Below are 21,475 nucleotides of genomic sequence, written 5' to 3' on the forward strand. Positions count from 1 at the left end.
ATGCTGTGTATCAGCATATATGAGTCAATATATTGAATAGATTATTTGGTAAAATTCTAGTTGATTGACTTCTTGCTATCTCAGAAAGGGGTTAGGTTGGGAAAATGAAACTTTCAGGGATTGGTCTACAGGCTAAAGTATGTCCCAGGAAGATATTTTAAAGTACCTACCTCCACTCCTACTCCCCCCAGAGGGCTTTGACCTTTGATGACCTTCAAAAATATGTGTGTTATAAAAGTGAAACCTTGCAAAATAGATCTTCTGCTTGAATAAAGTACAACAAAATTGTTTTCAGCTTCACAACTTTACTCAATCCCAATTTATAAGGTTTTAAAGATATGCAAATACATCTCCTAAATAAAAAAAAAAAAAAAAAAAAAAAAAAAAACATTGATATGGCTCAGAATTCTACTCAAATAACAAGATTGCATTTTCAAAACTAAAGGCAGAGATAAAGCAACTGGTAACCAAAAATTAAGGTAAAATGTTGTTTTGTCAAAATTTCAATAGATAGGCTATAGACCTGTCATGCAGGTGAATTTCAGGGCTCTCTAGAGGGAGGAGTGGAGGTGTGTGCTTTAAAATGTCAGTCAATGTTGATATTACCTAAACAATTGTTTAGGGTCATGAAACTATTGTTAATAGATGCATTTTGACTTTTGGAACATCTTTTCTCTCTTGCAAAACTACCGCAAACTCACCGTTATGGAGTTATTTCAGCCCAAATATTCTATATATATATATATAGAATTGCAATCATTTCCATTTTTGTTGATTGGATAATTGAAATCATGGTAAAATTCTAGTTAAATGACTTCTTGCTATCTCAGAAAGGGTTTAGGCTAGGAAAATGAAATTTTCAGGGATGAATCTATAGACTAAAGTATGTCCCAGGAAGGTATTTTGAAGCAACTACCTCCACTCCTTCTCCCTCTAGAGGGCTCTAACCTTTGATGACCTTTAAAAATATGTGTTTATAAAAGTGAAACCTTGCAAAATAGATCTTCTACTTAATTAAAGTACAACAAAACTGTTTTCAGCTTCATAGCTTTGCTCAATTCCATTTTATAAGGTTTTAAAGATATGCATATAGCCTACATTTCCTAAATTTTGAAAAAAAAACACATTGATATGGTTCAAAATTCTACTCAAATAACAGGAATTGCATTTTCAGAACTAAAGGCAGAGAAAAAGCAACTAGTAACTGAAAATTAAGGTAAAATGTTGCTTTGTAAAAATTTCAATAGATATAGACCTGTCATGTAGGCAAATTTCTGGGCCCTCTAGAGGGAGAAGGAGTAGAGGTGGGCACTTTAAAATACCTTCCTGGGACAAACTTTAGCCTGTAGACTCATCCCTGAAAGTTTTATTTTCCTAACCTAAACCCTTTCTGAGATAGCAAGAAGTCAATTAACTAGAATTTTACCAAAATTTCAATAGGTAATAGACCTGTCATATAGGCAAATTTCAGGGCCCTCTAGAGGGAGAAGGAGTAGAGGTGGGTACTTGAAAGTACCTTCCTGGGACATAATTTAGCCTGTAGAACCATCCCTGGAAGTTTCATTTTGCTAACCTAAACCCTTCCTGAGATAGCAAGAAGTCAATTAACTAGAATTTTACCTTGGGTTCTACATTGTTGTTTCAGGTCTACCCGTTAATCTGTTAGAAACATTTACACTCCTACCCACTAACAAGGAATCGTCACTTGTCAGTAATAACTGAGGCAGTGGAAACCACTCTGCTATGACTATCTAAACTTAAAAGCCTAAACTGCTTACTTGCTCTTCAGTTAGGTTTTTCCAAGGACCTAGTAGATATTCAGTCAAGAATGGCTCTGAAGGTCTTAACTCCTTGAAAAATCCAAACATAAGTATAAATATCACCGGGAGATATTGCTTTATTTGCATTTTGATGGTAGTAGGTAAGAAATTATCACATTTAATATGTTTGAAAAGTTTCGCTAAACTAATTTTCCGGTGTTCCAAGTAGTGAGGAAAATTCAACAGCTGATTCATTTAGGCTATAGAACCTGAAATGTTAGATACGAAATTCTGCAGGCCAAAGAATGTATCTAAATAATTTTGAACGCTTTGTTATATGAACACTTTAAAAATCAATTTTTATTTAATCTGAATGCTATACCCAAGCCCAAATGTCAATTTCAATATTTTTGTATCTATTGTATGGAATTTCAAAAGCCCAAAAATCGCTAAAAAAGACTCCGCTCAGAAACAAATGCAGGAGTGTTTCTACTCGACACTGTCCAAGATATAAATAGGAGAGGTAAAAATGTACGTTTATTTGGAAGTAGATATAGTCTTTACTTGAAAGAGCTATCCTTCTTGTTTATCATGTGTGATTGCTCTTGTTATGGAATTTCGGCACAGACAACTGACCAAAACGGATACAAATGACCAGAACGAGTTCATGCCGAAGAGAGACAATATTCCTTTTTGTCCGACAAGATGGCAATTTGCTTGGGATGAAGATTGTAAGCTATGCAATTTTCCTGTTGCTTAAATATAGGGTCAAGTATTGGGAAAGGGGGTCATGTTTAAACTTTGGTCTACAAAAGGATAAGGGTATTAAGGTGAAAATTTCCGGGAATGCCGGACATAATCAAAACACATTATGTGTGTTGTCAAGAGAGTGCACTAGCAATATTTCAGAACCAGCTTAGGGTAATGATTTGTTTAAAGTTAGGGTTTTTTAGTTCAGAGAAAAAATTATTTTCAGTTTCAAATATGCGCCTTTAATTTAATAAGAAATATTTGCACAATAAGAAGATGGCATAACAGTTTCAGAATACTAAATTGACTTCATCATTCAGAATCTATTGTGCTAGATTCGACCAGTTTCAAATTTTTTTTTGAGCGAATCATGGACTAGGTGGTCTGCTCTTTTCTTTTTAGTTTACACTTGGCCTGAAGAGCATTAATACAACACTGACTATTAGATTCTGCTTTTCAGTTTTGATCCCCGTTAAAAGGCTGAAGAGCCTTAAATAATTGGATAAAGACCCAAGACAGAAAGTTTCAGTGAAAGACAAAACTGGCGTAACCCTTTTTCAGAATTGCATAAAAATAATGTCATTTCACTTGTCGATAGACAGTCTATAATTCATCTTTGGGCAGAACTAAGGTAGAGAGGTATACAGTTAGGGTAATTCACATAGTCTATGAGTTCTATGAGCCATTTGAAAACAAGTGGAGGCCCCAAATAAAAGGGTTCAAAGATTTATGACTGTTATGTCCACATGACTTTGCAGGCAATTGGGCAACTGAGATTGTTCATATTATATGAGCTTTAGATAATAGAAAAGCCCACTGGAATTGCAATGGGGATGACTGATATTTGGAATTGACTCACGACGGACAATGTCCGCTGGACTTGTATGCAAAACGGGGGACTGAATTCGCCAGGACTCACAGGCGAAAAAGCGACACAAGCTTAATAGGCCCACCCGCATAAAGTCTCATGTGGGCTACAGAGTTTTAGTATTGACACATGACCAATAAGTCCCTTAGATTCGCAAATGAATTTGAATTGAAATCAACGTGGTGAATTGTGAGGAAAAACTTGAGAATCTTGGCTAATTGCAGAAAAAGCCAAGATAAATAGTCTCAGTAAGACGTAAAGCTGGCATAACCCTTTTTTTTTTAGAAATACATAAAAAAAGATGTAATTTCACTTGTTGATAGATAGTCTATCATCCATTGCTAAAAAAAAAATTCCGGTATACCATTAGTGGATAATCAGGTGGAACTCAAGAGATAAAAATGAAGAGAATAATTAAAACATAGTTTCTCTTAAGAGAATCTTGACGAAAATGTTTGCTAAAGAAACTTCCTTTTCAAAAAAGGTAAATAAAAGAATATTGCCAAAGTAAGAACAACATTTAAATATACAGAAAACAATAGAAAAAAAGTCTTTTCATGTCATAAAGTCAGAATCGATTGCATAATCCTAGTAAAAGCTTCATCACAAGAATCATCAGTACTTTGTCAAAAAGATGCCAAGATTCACCTTTAGCAAAAAAAATAAAAAATAAACTCTTAGACTAAAACCCCTTGACCAGTCTACTTTTAACAGCAAGCACTTAATCGTGGCAACTGGAAAGAGTCTTGACCAAGATGTTCCAAAACGTTCTTTACATCCAGCTAATGTTTACCGAGTCTGTAAGACCAATAGAAGCAAAAATGCAAAGAAAATAAAAATTCCAACATCTGATACTCCAGGATTTATTATACGAATGACCTAAGGTGTACGTACCAGATTTGAAAAATAATATAGAAAAAACCTTTTTTGTTGGCTTTCCGTCATTACAAGCATCAGTCAGATGTTGAAAAGATAGCTTGACAGGTGTTGTGGCATAACATCAAATAGTCTTGAGAATCCAAATGTTTTAGAAGTTCACAACTATGTTGGCTTCAATTTGATTTTAATTCGCTTACCGCAAGAATCAATACAGAAAAAAAATTGTCAAATCAAAATGTTCAGTCATCAAAGAGAAAGACTGCACAGAGTTATTTTAATTTTCCTCTGATAAGTTTCGCTCCCCATCACTCCGAAGGTATTTTTTAGTTGTTCGGGAACCATGAAGTGACAGAAAAATGCCGCGATTCTATAAGTAACTATGTGGATGCTTTTAAGGGGGCTAATGATACCACAAAAAGAGGTAATGTTGTGATAAACAATTTAATGGAAAAAAAAATGTATTTTCTTAGCTAGACTTCCAAAGACTAGATAACTGTAATATCTGCCAGGTGTTGCGGCACACCATCAAATAGTCCTGAGAATCAAATAGTCTTAATGATCGATGGAGAAAGTCATCTTCTTGGCTCTCAAGAAGAGCAAAAAGAGAAATTTTTTACCAAATCAAAATATTTAGTCATCCAAGAGGAAGACTACGTAGAGTTGTTTCAAATTAAATCCTGTGCCTTCTTGAAGATCAGTCCCAGTAGAAGTTCAGTTTGAAAATCCTGGGGGCTCTGAGTCAACTAAAGTGGATATCAAAGGGAACAAATTGGCTCAAATTGTCCATTTATCTAAAAAAAAAACAAAGAGAAAAAGAAATCTCAAGATGAAGAAAACAAACTTGACTACGGCCAGTAGAAGAAAAAGACAAACTAAAAAGACGTGGATGTTTCGCCTGCAGAAAACAAGGGGTCTTCAACGCTAAAAACAAAGAAAAATTCAAAATAACCTAAAGCCAAATAAAGTCTAAAACCATGAAGATTTCAAATTTTTTGATTTATTTCGGTTTTAGATTCTATGGCTTTAGATTCTATTCAATTTTATGATAGTTCGGATTTTTCTTTGTTTTAAACACTGAACACGCCTTGTTTTCTAAGGACAAAATATCTACGTGGTTTTAGTTTGTCTTTTTCTTCTATTGGCAGTAGTCCTGTTTGTTTTCTTCTTCTTGAGATTTCTTTTTCTCTTAGTTTTCGTCATGGCTGACCAGTTCGGTCTTAGATCTTTCATCTAAAAACTGTCCCTTTATCCACGAGGATTGAAAGAAACGAAACGGATCACACATTTTGTAAGTGTCATATATGTTCACTTTTGGTAGAAGGCAGTTATAATCAAAAGACTCTCAATAGGTGATTTGGATATGTTACAGTTTCTTAGCACCTGTGCCGGAGCTGAGGTATGAGAAAATATTTAACTTTTGCAAAGTGGTGTCTTTGGTATCTGCCAAAAAAAATCGTTTCGTACGAATGTGCTACTCAAGCTCATAAATAGTGGAAAAAATTTTAAAACAAAACTCCAAATAAAAAGAAAATAAAACATTGGTATAAGCCCAGCTTCTGAAGAAAAAAAAACTCATGCAATTCTTTCACTTAAAAAAGAGAAACGTTTTTGAGTTGTTTGGGAACCATGATGTGATAAAAAAAATGCAGCGATTTTATAAAAAACTATGTAGATGTATTTTAGGGTAGCCAATGATACCATAAATAGTTTATGGAAAAAATATATATATTTTTTTTTAGCTAGATTTCAATTAAATATCTGCCTATTCTTGCCTAGATTTTTACAAAACTGGTCAGAGCAGTAAACTTCTAAATGTCACCATTTTTTTTTAGAAATTTGGCATAAATACCTTTCAAATCACTTAGACTCAGGTACAGGCAATGTTCGCAAACTTATTAAGTTATATTTCTAGCTTTCTAAAATGAATCACCCTAAAAGAAGGGTCAACACTGAGCTTTCAATGCTCTTCTTAAACTTGAATTTAAATAAAAGGAAAAACTCAGAAACACAAAAGCAACTTTAAGTCAAAACTTCATTTGCTAGTTCTATAAAACGTTTCAGAAAAAGCTTGTTACTCAAGAGTAAATTAGGATTGGCCATAAAGTTTTCTTCTTTTGCATGCTCCTGGATTTTCTTTGTCATTTCATCTCGTTCAGGGCCTTCTGGCATTGTGGCAAGCATAGTCTGAAAAAAAAATATTCATCACATAAATTTAATGAAAGAAGAACTTAGATCTCAAGGTGATAGAAAGTGATAATACGTGGATATATGAAGAATTCACTTTTAAAATCGTAATTTAAGAGAAAATGATAGTCTATGAAAATTTCAACAAGCACCTTATATGAGCTGGCAGAAGTCAAAATCGTTCGGTTCCATATGTATTGCTCTTAAAAACCCTAGAATAGTTTAGAAACAAGATAATTCTAGTTAAGTAATTTCCTTGCGTCTTTTATTTGTGTGTAAAAAGTTACGACAGAATCTCACTATAGCAAATCATTTGGATTTTACCCATTGGGGACCATATCATCTCAGGTTTCAAGATGCAATTTTACCGATACTTGCAGTCTAGTTGTTTAATTTCTTTGGTTATATCAGTGGTTCTCATTCTTTTTTCACCCATGGACCCCTTTTCCCTTCTTTTTATCTTGGTGGACCCCTTCATAGCTATTGGACATAAGAACAGTTTTCTATTCTTCACTAATATAAATTTTAGGGTTTTAATTATCAAAGAAATAGTGTACGATTAAGCTTTATTTTTAAATGAAAACTAATTTAATACAAATAAAATATTCTACTATAATAATAATAATAATAATAATAATAATAATAAAAATAATAAGTATTATTAATATTTTTATTATTACTATTATTGTGACAATAACTACAATATTACAATGTTTCTTCCATGGGCAAGCAACACAAGCTCACGGAGAGTAGAGCTCCTCAGGCAGTTTAATTCACACCAACATTATGTAAACTGGATAAAAAAGTGTGTGATTAAAAAAAAGGAAAAGGCATGTTTATTCAACGAGATTCCTGTGGTTGATTCTTCTCGGCGAGTTTATTTATATTTAGTTCTATTGATGTTAATGATAGTCGAAGATCACCCCTTTTCATAATGTCAAGTCTATTGCGATCTTTTGACAACATTTAAGAAAGACGACTAAATCCCGCTTCCACAAGATAAGATGTAGGAAAAGTAATAACGTAGTTTATGCCAGAGCAAAGGGTACTTCGTAGCAACATCATTTGTTTTCCATATATTGTACTTTGTGATCTTTGAATTTTGCATGCATTATTTCATCACTTTGTATTTTGTTGAGGAGCTCTTGCAAAGATATGTCTTTTTCGGCAACATTAACTTCGAAAGAAATTGAAACCCAAATTGGTATATCCATCCCGGGTAGGTCGCCAACCCGAGTTTGCATATCTTCATGTATATTTTCCAAATATTCACCATATAATGAAAGATCTTCATCTTGCAAATCACTGTTAATACAGGCCAAACAAGGAAACTGTTCAAATGCACGACGCCTGATATTATTCTTATACAGCTGTAGTTTCCTTAGAAAAGCAGCAATAGCACTTTTACTAGATATCAGATCAGAATTGTTTTCTTGGAGCTGTTTATTAAGTGAATTAATTTTTTCAAATATATCTGATAAGTAAAACACATCACATTTATTTGAAAGCAGTTTTGCTCCAAGTTGTGTGTCAGCAAAAAAGGAAACAATAGAATCCCAAACTGCAATGAAACGCTTAAGACAATTCCCCATTGATAGCCATCTCACCTCTGTATGTAATTAAATATTTAAAAAAACAAGTTTTTTTTAACTGAAAGTAAGGAGCGACATTAAAACTTAAACCGAACAGAAATTACTTCGTATATGAAAGGGGCTGCTTCCTCATCAACGCCCCGCTCTTTGCGCTAAAGTTTGACTCTTTCTCTCAACTCTTCTTTTTGAAACAGTAAAAAACTTTAGCGTAAAGAGCGGGGTGCTGACGAGGAAGAGGCCCCTTTCATATACGAAGTAATTTCTGTTCGTTTTAAGTTTTAATGTCGCTCCTTACTTTCAGTTAAAAAAACTTTTTTTTATTTAATTTCTGAACGTTTTTGAATCAATGTATATTTTGGTTTTGGCTCTCCGCAGAGGAAAAATTAAAACGAAATTTGCATATTTTTTTTTTTTGGCTAAATGGTTTTCTCATAATTTTGATCGAATGATTTTGAGAAAAAAAGAACGGGGGAGGAAGTCTAGTTGCCCTCCGATTTTTTGGTTAATTAAAAAGGCAACTAGAACTTTTACATTTTTTACGGATCTTTTTATTAGTAAAAGATATACGTAACTTATAAATTAGCTTACGTAAAGAACTTTTGTATTCTCATGTTTTCATTACATATATGAGGGGGTTTTCCCCCTCGTCAGTACCTCGCTCTTTACACTAAAGCTTAAATTTTGTCCCAATTCATTAAGAATGACCCCTGAATCACAAAAGCCATAGAATAAATAGTTGAAACTACAAAAAAAAATACTTTAGCGTAAACAGCGAGGTATTAGGAGGAGGTGAGCCCCTCATATGGGTAATAATTTCTGTTCGTTTTAAGTTTTAATGCTGCTCCTTACTTCCAGCAGAAAAAAAAAATTCACATTTATTTTTTCATTGTTCTTTTTTTTGAAGTAATGCTAGTAAATCCTGCGCTCCCTTCGTGGAAAGTTTCTTCCCCCATGACAAATTCCTAGATGGAAAGTTCCCCCAGCATATCCCCCTCTTCTCAACCCCTAACCCAACCAAAAAATCCTCCTGAAAACGCCGGTACACTTTCCAATAACCATTATTATATGTAAGCCCTGGTCAAAGTTTGTAACTTGTAGCCCTCCCACGGAGACTGTGGGGGAGTAAGTCGTCCCCAAAGACATAGTTATAAGGTTTTTCGACTACGCTGAATAAAATGGCTATCTCAGAATTTTGATCCGTTGACTTTGGGAAAATAATCAGCTTGGGAGGGGGCCTAGGTGCCCTCTAATTTTTTGGTCACTTAAAAAGGGCACTAGAACTTTTTATTTCCGTTAGAATGAGCCCTATCGCAACATTCTAGGACAACTGGGTCGATACGATTACCCCTGGGGAAAAAAAAAACAAAAAACAAACAAACAAATAAACACGCATCCGTGATCTGCCTTCTGGCAAAAAAATACAAAATTCCACATTTTTGTAGATAGAAGCTTGAAACTTCAACAGTAGGGTTCTCTGATGCGCTGAATCTGATGGTGTGATTTGATGGGTGAAGATTCTATGACTTTTAGGGGGTGTGTCTGCCTATTTTCTAAAATAACGCAAATTTTCCCAGGCTCGTAACTTTTGATGGGTAGGACTAAATTTGATGAAACTTATATATTTAAAATCAATTCTTTTGATGTAGCTATTGGTATCAAAATTCATTTTGTTTACTACTGAGCCGGGTCGCTCCTTACTACAGTTCGTTACCACGAACTGTTTGATACAAGCCGTCCAAACTTTTCTCAATTTTGCTTACAGAATTCACGAAAAAGGTGGTCTCCGAGAGAATTTGATTTAATATGGTTAACTACTTTTATTACAACAGTAAGGGCATCATGCAGACTTGTACTCATTTTCTTTGCAACTAAATGTTGACGATGTATCAGGCAGTGAACACAATATAAAGTGAACAGTAAATTACAGTAGAAATTAAATTTTCAAAAATGAAGAGTGTTCTGAGTTGGTTTTCTTCATGGACCCCCAAAATATCATTGTGGACCCCCAATTTGTTGTGTTTTGCCTGTGGACCCCCGGAAATGTTACATGGACCCCTAGGGGTCCATGTGGACCCCGGTTGAGAACCACTGGGTTATATCAAACCGCTTAGTTAACAGTCTTTTAGGTTGCCTTAAGAGTAATCTTGAGCGTTACGTTAGTTATTTTTTAAATAATGAATATAGTTCTTGAAGCACAGTTATAAGAAAATCAGACCGTAATGTAAGCAGGAGGGTTAGATGACACTCCCGTTCATACATAAGATGGGTCAGTATTAAACAGTATGAAGGAAAACCCTGTAAAGAGTAGCTCTTGTCAACAGAGATCAAAGCTCTTAAATAAGATATTCTGATTACATTAAAGAACCCTGAATAAGTTCTGGCCGTTTCTCAAAAGATGACATTAGCTGTAGTTCATGCATGGTTCGAAATGGTTCCTTATTTGCCTAATACTTATTCAAGGTTAGGAACTTATCAGAAATTGAAAATTTTTTGAGGCCCTATGTCTTTTCTACTCGAAAAGGGCACTAAAGCTAAAGTTTTTTGTTTGATATAGCATTCTTATGACAACTTGTGACATTTTGTTCGACAGGATCATAAGAAGCACAGTAGCACTGCCTAAGTAAAGGACAATGGCGGCACTATGTATTATTTTTTTTAGACCAGGGCGTAAAGAAGGTCGTAAAGAAGGAGCTGCCGTAGAAACTTCAAAAGGGGCTCATCCGATCGCAAATTGCAGGTTCTAGTGCCCATTTTAATTGTCGAAAGTGATTGGAGGGCAGCCAGTCCCGTCCACGCTAATCATTTTCCCAAATACATCCGATCCAGATTTTTTGGATAGCCATTTTGTTCAGCATAGTTGAGAGGTCTAGTAATTATTTCCTTGCAGATTACGACTCCCACGGCCCTCAGGGCAAGGGTTGTAAGTTTTATCCTGGGGGCATGTAAGGTTTTTATAGAAAGGATGGTCCTATAAACTTCGAAGGGAACTTATTGGATTGGTAATCAGAAGTTCTAGTTCCCTTTTTAAGAGTCAAAGTGATCAAAGGGAAGTTATATCCCCCCTTCTCATACGTCGTATTTTCCCGAAATGCATCTAATCGAAATTATGAGATAGCCATTTTTATTCATAAAAGTCCAAAGATCATATAACAAGACCCTTGGGCTCAAAACAAATCCCTTGAGCCCGGGAGCAAGGGTTTTATGTTATACCCTGGGACGTTCAAGGTTTTTTTGAAAGGGATGGTCGTACAAACTTTAAAGTAGGCTCATTTGGGTGAAAATTAGAAATTCTAGTTCCCTTTTAAGAGTCAAAAGTGACGGAGAGAAACTACCCCCCCCCTCCACTTGCCCCAATTTCCACCAAACGCATCTGACTGAAATAGTTGCATAGCCATTTTGTTTAAAATAGTCCTAAGAACATGTCACAATGCTTCCAGGGTTGACTCAACCCCCAGAGCCATGGGACAAGGATTGTAAGTTGTGCCCTGAGGGCATATAAGCTTTTTATGCAAAGGGTGGTAGTGTTTGTTTTCCAGAGAGCTCATTGGATTGGTAATCAGAAGTTCTAGTGCTCTTTTTAAGAGTCGAAGTGATTAAAGGGCATCTACCCCTTCATGTCATGTTTTCCAATGCATCCAATAGAAATTTCTATACATATATTTTATTCGAAATATTCCAAAAAGGCATTTGGGATTGATACAAACCACCAGAGCCTGGGGGCAAGGGTTGCAAGTTATAACATGGGGGAATTGAAGGGTTCTATTGAAGGGATGGTTATGTAAACTTTTGAGGTTGCTCATTTGGTTGAAAATTGGAAGTTCTAATTATCTTTTAAGAGTAAAAGGCGATGGGGGCAACTAGCCCCCCCTCCCCCAACTACCTCTCTCTTCACTAAACGCATATGATTGAAATTGTGAGATAGTCATTTTTTTCAAAATAGCCTTAAGAATATATATATGCCTCCAGGGTTGACACAACACCCCAAAATCCTGGGAAAAGGGCTGCAATTTATGCCCCAGGGGCATATAAGGTTTTCATTGAATGGGTAGTCGTATAAACTTCAGATGGAGCTCATTTAATGTCAAATTGGAACTTATGTTGCCCTTATTCAAAAATTCAAAGATTTATTCAGATTCAAAAATGATTCGAGAGTAGCCTGACCCCCGCCCCGTGTCAAAACCATTTTCCGAAACAAACATCCAATTGAAGGCTCAGTAACGTGTTTGCGGATGTCAATCCCCCTCCCCTCTCCCCAAAGCCTCAGGACAAGGACTGTAAGTTAGGTAATTTGTTCACTGTTTAAATATAGTATATGTTATTGCGAAAAGGTATGCATGCTTGGCTTCTACTTTCCCATAATACGAAGTGAATAATACGAGTCTTCCTGAAAGATGAGTCTTTCAGGAAATGTTGAGGGGAGTGTTGAACTAAATCAATACATGTTATGTGAATATGGGTCGTCAAAAGGGTGCAACTCAGGAATGACTGAGCATATCAATTTGGAACTTCCAGGAAATAATAAGGGAGATGATCAATTGACCATAAAGGCAATATTTGGACACTACCACTGCTGCTACTGCCACAAAAACTACTACTACTACCACTGCTGTCACTGAAAATACTGCTTTTGTAGTGAATACTACTTTGGTTGAATATATTGAAATAAACATATGAAGAAACACTGAGGGGAAAGCTGGAGTAAATCAAAACATACTTACGCATACAAATTGCTGATACGGGCGTATCAGCAATAATTTTGGAGCGGTCTACCGTATCAAGAGGAAACTTCAGGGGAATGACGAGTTGGATGTTCAGTTGACATAAAGGCAAGATATACCTGCTACTACTACTATTAATACTTATAATAATACATTATTACTGCTACTACTGCTCCTACTACTACCACTACTAGTATGAAAATAGTACAATTAAGGCTTGGCGTATGAAGCTGAAAATTCGGCAGAATGGTAAGGGGCAATTTGAACTAAATGAAATCACACTATGTGCATGAAGATTGTCGATTTGGGTATTAAGTTGGAACTTCCACAGAATGCTTTAAAAGAGAAGATCAATTGATAAATAGGTAATTTATGCAAACCACTACTAACAATACTACCGCTGCTACTTTTACTAATGCTACTACTGCTAGTAAACTACTCCAACTACTACTTCAATTGCAACAACTTACCACAACTACTGTAATGCTAGGTTCATTAAGGCTCAGTTTATGAAGATAAAATTTGAGAAAATATTAATGGCAAATTCGAAATAACAAAAGACACTATGTGCACTCAGATTGACAAAAGAGCATATCTTAAGAATGTATTTTTTTATTAAGTTGGAATTCTCAGAGAATGCTTAAAGGGGAAAATCAATTGACCAAAAGGCAATATGTGCACACTACATATTGCCTTTTGGCAATATGTATGTCAAAATATGTAATGGGGGGTTGTTATATCGAGAGTAACTATATCTCTAGGGTTATTGGATAGGTCAACCCCCACAGTTGTGCAATTTGTCCATTATGATTAGAAATTAAATTTTGCTTTTAAAATCAAACCACAACGCATCTTGTGCATGCTGGTTGCCAATCAGACATCTCAGCAATATCCCAATAACAAACTTTCAAACTTTTTTTTTGATTTATTACAGTTATAAAAGTGAAAATTTTTCCATTTTTTCAGTGTTTTTTTTTTAACATTGTGGTCGAAATCCCCCTCTGTGAAACATTCCTCCCGGAAATACCCTTCCCACCCCCTAGTAAAAGTTTCTCCCGCAGAAATTTTTTTTTGGAAAATTTATCCTGTGGAAAAGTACCCCATGGATTTCTCCCTGTGAAAATCCCCCCACCCTTCACGGAAAGATACTCTAGATAATTCTAACATGGTAAAATTCCCCCCCCCCCCTGGAAAATTCCCTTTGACATTTCCAGATGTAAAATTGAGTCGGCGAAGAGAAAGTTAAACAATAAAAAAGAATTTCTTATAGGAAATCAGGCAAATTCACCCAGTATGAAATTTCCCTTGGAAAGCTCACCCTCGAAAAATTCCCTCCTCATGGATAGTCCCTTAAGCAGAAAATTCACCCCCCCCCCCCCGAAAATTGTCTGTATACTTCACAATAACAAATTGATATTTTCTCGATATTAGTCATCCAACAACACCATGACGGGTAAGTTAATAATCATAATCTATTTTTTAAATACCTTTTAATTTAAAAATATGATCTTTATTTTATGTGTGACATTTTCACAGAGGAGCCTTCCGCACGGGAGAATTTTTCTCGAGTAGCAGTGACCGTGGTGGGAGTTCTGCCGCATGCCGAGTACTGGGGTCCGGTACAATATATATATATATATATATATATATATATATATATATATATATATATATATATATATATATATATATATATATATATATATATATATATATATATATATATATATATATATATATATATATATATACATATATATATATATATATATATATATAAATGTATATATATATATATATATATATATATATATATATATATATATATATATATATATATATATATATAATATATATATGTATATATAAATAGATATACTTTATTCCACAGATAACCAGATACAGATAATCGTATTCACTATAATTAGTTGACAATATCAATTTTGTTTATTATTGCTACTTTTTGGTAGCATTTAAAATTATTTGGTTTGACCCAAGCCTTGTGCGTTTCCAAAACGGTCTTACATTACTTCTGTTATTCTGACTTCAACTTTGTTTCAGAAATCTTTTGCTAATACTCCAACACCGAGGCCCTAGTTGGAGGTTAGTTAGTTAGAATTGTCATAGTAGATTTACAAGTTTACTGCTCAATATGGCCCTCCAGACCACTCAGCGTGACCCCAGGTGGTGATAGGAGCAATTTACAGATATGTTGGGTACCTATACACGAAGCACGGACCAAGGGTGGACCATAAATAAAGACAGAGGAGGAAGAAAACCTCTTAATTTTACACTCAGCAAGGCCCATCGGTGTGTGGACACATCCTTTGGCCACAAACCTTCTCCCAGTAATGAGTTAAATTGTATGTTGACGCAGAACAACATCGTGGAAGGATCTTCTATAGTAAGACAACTGTGGCAGGGTGTAAGATCCAGATCTATGGACGGCGGCTTCTGCAAAGGACTGCTTTGTCCGTTTCGGGATACCTGCAAGACTGGGGACCTTGCGGTCAACTCTATTACCACTTAAAGAGTGGGGTCCCTGACGAAAATATAGCCAAATAAACTTCAGTGTAAACTTGAGAAGATGTGTTGGTCCCCCGTCCTGTACTGGTATTCGGGACCATTGCTTTTCCTGAGGCCAAACAATTTCAAAGATTTAAAGAATATGAAAATTGGAACTTGGAATGTTACAACGCTAAAAAATAACTATCGTTTCCATATTTTGACTGACGAAATCAGACGATTCGAATTGGACTTATTAGGAGTTTAGAAACTCATATCCCAGGGATAGGAAGCATAAAATTATGTGATATAGAATTTATTTCCTCAGGCAGGAAGGATGAGGTAAATAGACAGGGAGTAGGACTCATGATGAATACGAAAGCTGCTAAGTCTTGTTTAGGCTGGGAAAGTATCAATAATAGAATACTAATTGGTCACTTTATGCTCACTTTATTGTAATATATGCCCCTATAGAACTGACTGACGGAGAAACTAGTGACTCAGATGAATTTCACTTACAGTTGCAGGAGCAAATAGACAGGGTCCCAGGTAGAAGTTTGGTGTTTTTATTAGGATATTTTAACACCCCCGTCGGTAGAAATAGGGATAGGTGGTATCATAGCCTAGGTAAATTTGGTGTTGGAAAGGAAAATTGTAATGGCTACAGGCTGCTTCAATGTTGTAGCTATAACAATCTAGTAATAACCAATACAGTGTTTGGTCATGAAACGACCCATAAATTAATGCTGTATTCACGTGATGGGAAGACATCACGTGATGGGAAGACATCACGTGATAGTAAGATATTCACGTGATGAGGTAAGACAAAAAACCTTATTGATTATGTTACTGTAAGCTGAAGACTGACAGGATCAGTACAAGATACTAGGATATATAGGAGTGCTGATGTTAAAAGTAACGATCACCATCTAGTAGTGATTAGGGCTAATTTAAAACTGAAATTTTGGGAAGGGTAACTACCTCCCGGGAAGTTATGATGTTGGTAAACTCCACGATGAGTATTTGAGAGTAACTTTCCAGGAACAGTTGAACACTAAACTGGAGAGTTTAAAATTTGACAATGTAGAAGATAGATGGAATAATTTTAGGAAAACAATTTGTGAATTTGCTGATCATGTCTTAGGGAAGAGACTTAGGCACACAGCTAGGAATACTAGTGAAAAAGATTTATGTTTAATAGAGAGGAAAAGGGGCTTTTATAAGAATTATCTGAGTGATAGATCATGTGAAAGCAAGAGGAATGAAAGGAAGTGGAGAAAACATTAAAATATGAATAAAAAAGTTGTCAATTAGAGACCATGGATAAAATTGTCAAGGATTTGGAAGATGCTGCTAGACGGCTTAATAGTAAATATTGTACTAAAATGCTAATAAATTTAGAGGAAGTAATTAAACTAGACTTTCCCCAGTTAAAGATAGGGATGGGGCTACAATTAATGATGAGGAAAGAGTTAAAGAGAAATGGGTAGAACAGTTTAAGAATGTGCTAAACCGAGATATAGTTGCAAGTTGCAATTTTTGTGAGGAAAAATTAGTGACCTAGCACCGCCACCCGAGGTGGTGATCTTGTGGTAAATGAGTTTCTTAAATATGGGGGCTCTGAGACAAAAATAAGTTACTGAAGATTATGAATATGATTTTTGAAAAAGGGGAAGTACCTAGCGATTTTTAGGAAAACCCTAATTAAACCACTGTATAAAAAGGTGATAAGAGTGAGTGCGGTAATTATCAGGACATTAGCCTAGTCTCTGTAGGTAGCAAATTACTTGGTAATATGATACTTTTTAGACTGAGAGATGCTGTAGAAAAAGTGTAGAGAAGAACAGTACGGTTTTAGAAAGGGTAGAGGATCTGTCAACCAAATTCTCATTCTTAGGCTAATAATTGAGAAGTGCCAGAGTTATAAAACACATTTGGTCCTCAGTTTTATAGATTATGAGCAAGGGTTCAATTCTGTTGAAAAAAGAGATTTAGCGAAGGTCTTATCCTTGTACGGTATACCAGACAAATACATTAATTTCATTAGTGCTATGTAAGAGAATAACACTGCTGCGGTTAAAGTAGGAAATGAGGTTAGCAGCTGGTTTCGTATTAAATCAGGAGTTAAGCAGGGTTGTGTTCTAGTCTCCATTTATAGGGATTATTTTGATAGACTTAGTCTTAAGGAGTAGAGGAAAGGTAATGGGAGAACACGGAATCAAATGGCGAGAAGAAACTTTATTGGACTTAGATTGTGTTGAGGATTTAAGACTCCTAGATTAAAGTATGAGCAAAATGAATTAACTTTTAGAGGTTTTGCGAGCTCAGGGTGCTAGAATAGGTTTGAATATTATTTTTGCAAAAACTGAGTCTCTAAGGCTAGGAATAAGTGAATATGAAAACGTTATGTTGGGTAACGAAATGATTGATGAGGTAGACAGCTTCACCTACCTTGGTAGTATCAAATAGTTCATGGTAACGAACCGTAAGTAAGGAGTGACCTGGCTCAATATTAACCGAAATTCTTAAAAACAGAATTTTGATACCAAGAGATATACCAAAAAAATAGGCATATTATGCTGATTTTAACCATATTTTTAAACATTTTACATTTAAACATATTACAAAGATTTTAAACTCATTAAAAAGTTTTATTGAGTTTAGTTTACCGATTAAAGGCTACAAGTCTGAGAAAATTTGCCTGATTTAAAAAAAAAGAGGAAACACCCACTAAAAGTATTAGAATCTTAATGAAAATCATACCATCAGATTCAGCGTATCAAAAAACCCTACTGTAATTGTTTAAAGCTCCTACCTGCAAAAATGTGGAATTTTGTATTTTTTGCCAAAGAAAGATCACGGATGTGTGTTTATAATTTTTTATTATATTTCCCAGGGGTGATCGCATCGACCCGGTGGTCCTAGAATATCATAAGAGGGCTCATTCAAACAAAAATTTAAAGTTCTAATGTCCTTTTTAAGTGACCAAAAAGATTGGAGGGCAACCTGGAACCCTCCCCTCCCTTTTTCCCAAAGTTGTCCGATCAAAACTTCGAGATATCCATTTTGCTCATCATAGTTGAAAGGCGCAATAGCTTTGCCTTTGGATATAACATGACCCCCACAGCCTCAATGGAAAGGTCTTTGTCTTAAAATTTGTTTTTTTACACATAGTATTTGTTATTGTGAAGTATGTATACATTTTCGGGTGGGTGGGTGAATTTTTTACTGGGAGTTTTTCCACGGGTGAAGTTCTTATTAGGAGGGAAGTTTCCAGGGGGGGGGGAATCGCCAGGGGAAATTCTACGCTGGGGGAATGTGCCAGAATTCCTATACAAAATTATTTTTAAATGTCTTGCTTTCCCTTTTCCGTTTCAATTTTACGCATGGAGTTGTTAAGCGTAATTGTCCGGGATAAATTTTCACCAGGATTGATTTGTCTAGAGGATATTTCCGTGGGAAGAGGGATTTCTCCGTGGAGGTGGGGCTAGATTGCCTGGCAATACTTAAAAACGATTAAAAATTAAATGAAAAAAACGTTTTTGCAGCTGAAAGTAAGGAGCAACATTAAAACTTAAAAACGAATAGAAATTATTACGGTTATGAAGCAGATTGCCCCCTTCTCAACACCTTGCTCTTAACCCTAAAGTTTGAATTTCGTCCCAATTCCTTAAAAACGACTCCTGAAACACAAGGGTCGTTTAATCAGAACAATAGTAAGCTTTTTTTTAAAGTACTAAAAAACTTTAGCGTAAAGAGCGAGATCTTTCCCCCTTCATATACGTAATAATTTCTGTTCTTTTTAAGTTTTAACATTGCTCCTTACTTTCAGTTGAAAAAACTCGTTTTTTAAATTTAATTATTAGTTAAGACGGTGGGAGTAGTGAAGATGTTAAAAGTAAAATAGCCACGGCTCAGGGTGTTTTTCACAGTTGAAAAAAGTTTGAAAGAATAAGAAGACAAGTCTGCAAACCAGGGTTAGAATATTGAAAGCTACAGTGATGACAGTGGTCAAATATGATTCTTAAGCATGGGCGCTCCGAAAAGTGGATGAAAATTCGCTTGAATCTGATGGTGTGATTACCATTAAAATTTCTAGATTTTTTAGGGGGTGTTTTCCCCTTCTTGAAAAATCAGGCGAATTTCACCGGGCTCGTAGTTTTTTAAGGCTAACACCAAGCTTATTGAATCTTAATGAGTTTCGGTTACTATTGAGCCGCGTCGCTCCTTAATTACAGTTCGTTACCACGAACTGTTTGATAAGCAAGCACCACATATCTTTCTCAGGGGAAGGCAAATACAAAATGGAACATTTGATTTTCGTCACCGTTATTTTGACATATGTTTGAAACGGTTGTCGCAGACAGCTGTCTCCTACACCCCTTGGCTCCCTCTGTAAACTCTCTATGGAATGGGAAGTAATCTTGCTCTTCAATCAAAACAGGTAGCGTTTTTATTTCCACTGAATTTTTGATAGATATTGAATTTTAGTGGAATATACCTTTAACTTATTTTTGATTGTTTGCAACTCCTGTCTTGACTACGGAGAGACCTGGAAAAAACATAGATATTGATTAATTGTTACTGATAATGGCGTAGCAAGGGTTTCTGTTTTCGAAGGAGCTCAGCTTATTTTGTCGTTTTTTTTTCTTGGATCGGGAGCAATACAAACAGGGACAAGTATATTTATAGCCAGTGTAATCAGAAACATTTTCCCATATTTTCCTGGGTCACACCCCGTCTCCCTAAAAATTATCAATTCGGAGTGCGTTATCTTATTGTGGTGTACCAAGCCAGAGATTGCAGATAATCATTTAGGGTCCCATTTGAACAGACAATAAGACTTCTAGTGCTCTTTCCAGGCAAGAAAGAGATCACGCCAAAGCAAAGCGTCATTTTATGTCAAAAAACAACAATTTTCGTCAGATAAAAGTTGAAATACAAGCGAGTAAATATCTTGATAGCCAATTAAAAAATCCTTCAAATTGAGGACAAATGCGATACATAAGGAACTGTGAGGAAAATCGCTGAATCTTGATTTTTCCAAATCGTTATATTATTCAAGAACAATCTCTAAATCAGCCGATAGTCCATGTTGGATATGGAGTAGGGCAAATCAATAACTTAGATCCAAACATTTAGATTAATTAAAATTAGATCCAATAACTTAGATCAAAACATTAGATCCCTTTCTCTTCGAAGATATTGGTCAATTTAATTCGTAATGAGCTTTAGACCTTATGCTTTCATGATCGAACTTTTAACGTAGAATTTTACAAACAAGCTTCCATACGATTTTAAATGTTTTGTAATTTCGCTGACTGAAAAGTTTTGCATTTTTTTTGGTTTGACTGGATAGCCTACTAGCCTGCTAGTAGGATAAAAACAGTTAACAGTTCAAAGGACAATATTCTCGTTTCAAATGTGCAATGGGTCCAGCGAGTTTTTTGGAATCATTGAAAAAACGAAAAATTTGTAGTGTTACTTGCGAATCCAGATATAATAGAAATTTTAACAGCCTAACAGAATTGAGTAGCCTTCAATATTTTATACCAAAGATGTTTAATTTTTATGACTTCATATTTTTGCTGCTTGGGGAGGAGTACGTAGAGATTACACACGAACGGAGATTAGTTCCCAATTTTCTCCTATGTGTACTATTTACTTTTGTTTTCCTACCATAACGGTTTTAGCGAGCAAAAATCCCACTATTACCCTATAAACATGGAGGTACTTTCATATTCGTTACTTTAATTATTTCACTGTGTCCCGAAATTAGGGAACTTCTGCCCCGCCTTTAGATCACAACAGTACCAAATACCCGGGTACCGAAAAAATGATTTTACTTCGAAAACAAATTTGCCAAGATTGCAGATTTGTTGTTTTAAAAAGAAATATTTTGCGCAAGTTTTGGCTAATCCTTTTGCAATTTGAATAAAGAGCAGGAAGGGTATGTGAAATGTAAAATATTTACCGCAATTCGTTCAATCATGTCTTCTCCTTTATCCATGCTAGATTGTATTTCATCTTTTTTACTTGTAATTGACGCAATTACAATAGTTCCTTGCATAAACATTCTAGAAAAAAGCGCTTTGTTATATTAGTCTGCCCAAAATAAATCAGCAAAAATAAAGAAATCTATATAAAAAAGTGTTCCTTGTCTTCCATTAGTTAACAGTTTTCTACACATCAAACTTAAAATTTTACAACCATTGTTTC

At 35.2% G+C, this 21,475-nt stretch overlaps 2 protein-coding genes across 3 annotated transcripts in view; both read right to left on the minus strand.

Annotated features, from left to right (window-relative positions):
* The window catches only part of LOC136042933 (thiamine transporter 1-like), a 43,851-nt gene extending 41,882 nt beyond the window's left edge, over positions 1-1,969 (minus strand). Inside the window, exon 1 of the mRNA XM_065727849.1 lies at positions 1,779-1,969. Within this exon, the coding sequence (XP_065583921.1) occupies positions 1,779-1,907 (129 nt within the window). The 5' untranslated portion in view covers positions 1,908-1,969. The remainder of the gene's footprint in view (positions 1-1,778) is intronic.
* A 4,292-nt stretch (positions 1,970-6,261) lies between these two features.
* Positions 6,262-21,475, minus strand: part of LOC136042939 (uncharacterized) — a 65,243-nt gene continuing 50,029 nt past the window's right edge. For both annotated transcript variants that reach the window (XM_065727855.1, XM_065727859.1), the window contains exons 8-9: positions 21,231-21,333; positions 6,262-6,441 (exon numbers count right to left, since the gene is read on the minus strand). In XM_065727855.1, the coding sequence (XP_065583927.1) occupies positions 6,277-6,441; positions 21,231-21,333 (268 nt within the window). In that variant the 3' untranslated portion in view covers positions 6,262-6,276. The remainder of the gene's footprint in view (positions 6,442-21,230; positions 21,334-21,475) is intronic.

Source organism: Artemia franciscana, chromosome 2, assembly GCF_032884065.1.
Source record: "Artemia franciscana chromosome 2, ASM3288406v1, whole genome shotgun sequence".
NCBI lineage: Eukaryota > Metazoa > Arthropoda > Branchiopoda > Anostraca > Artemiidae > Artemia > Artemia franciscana.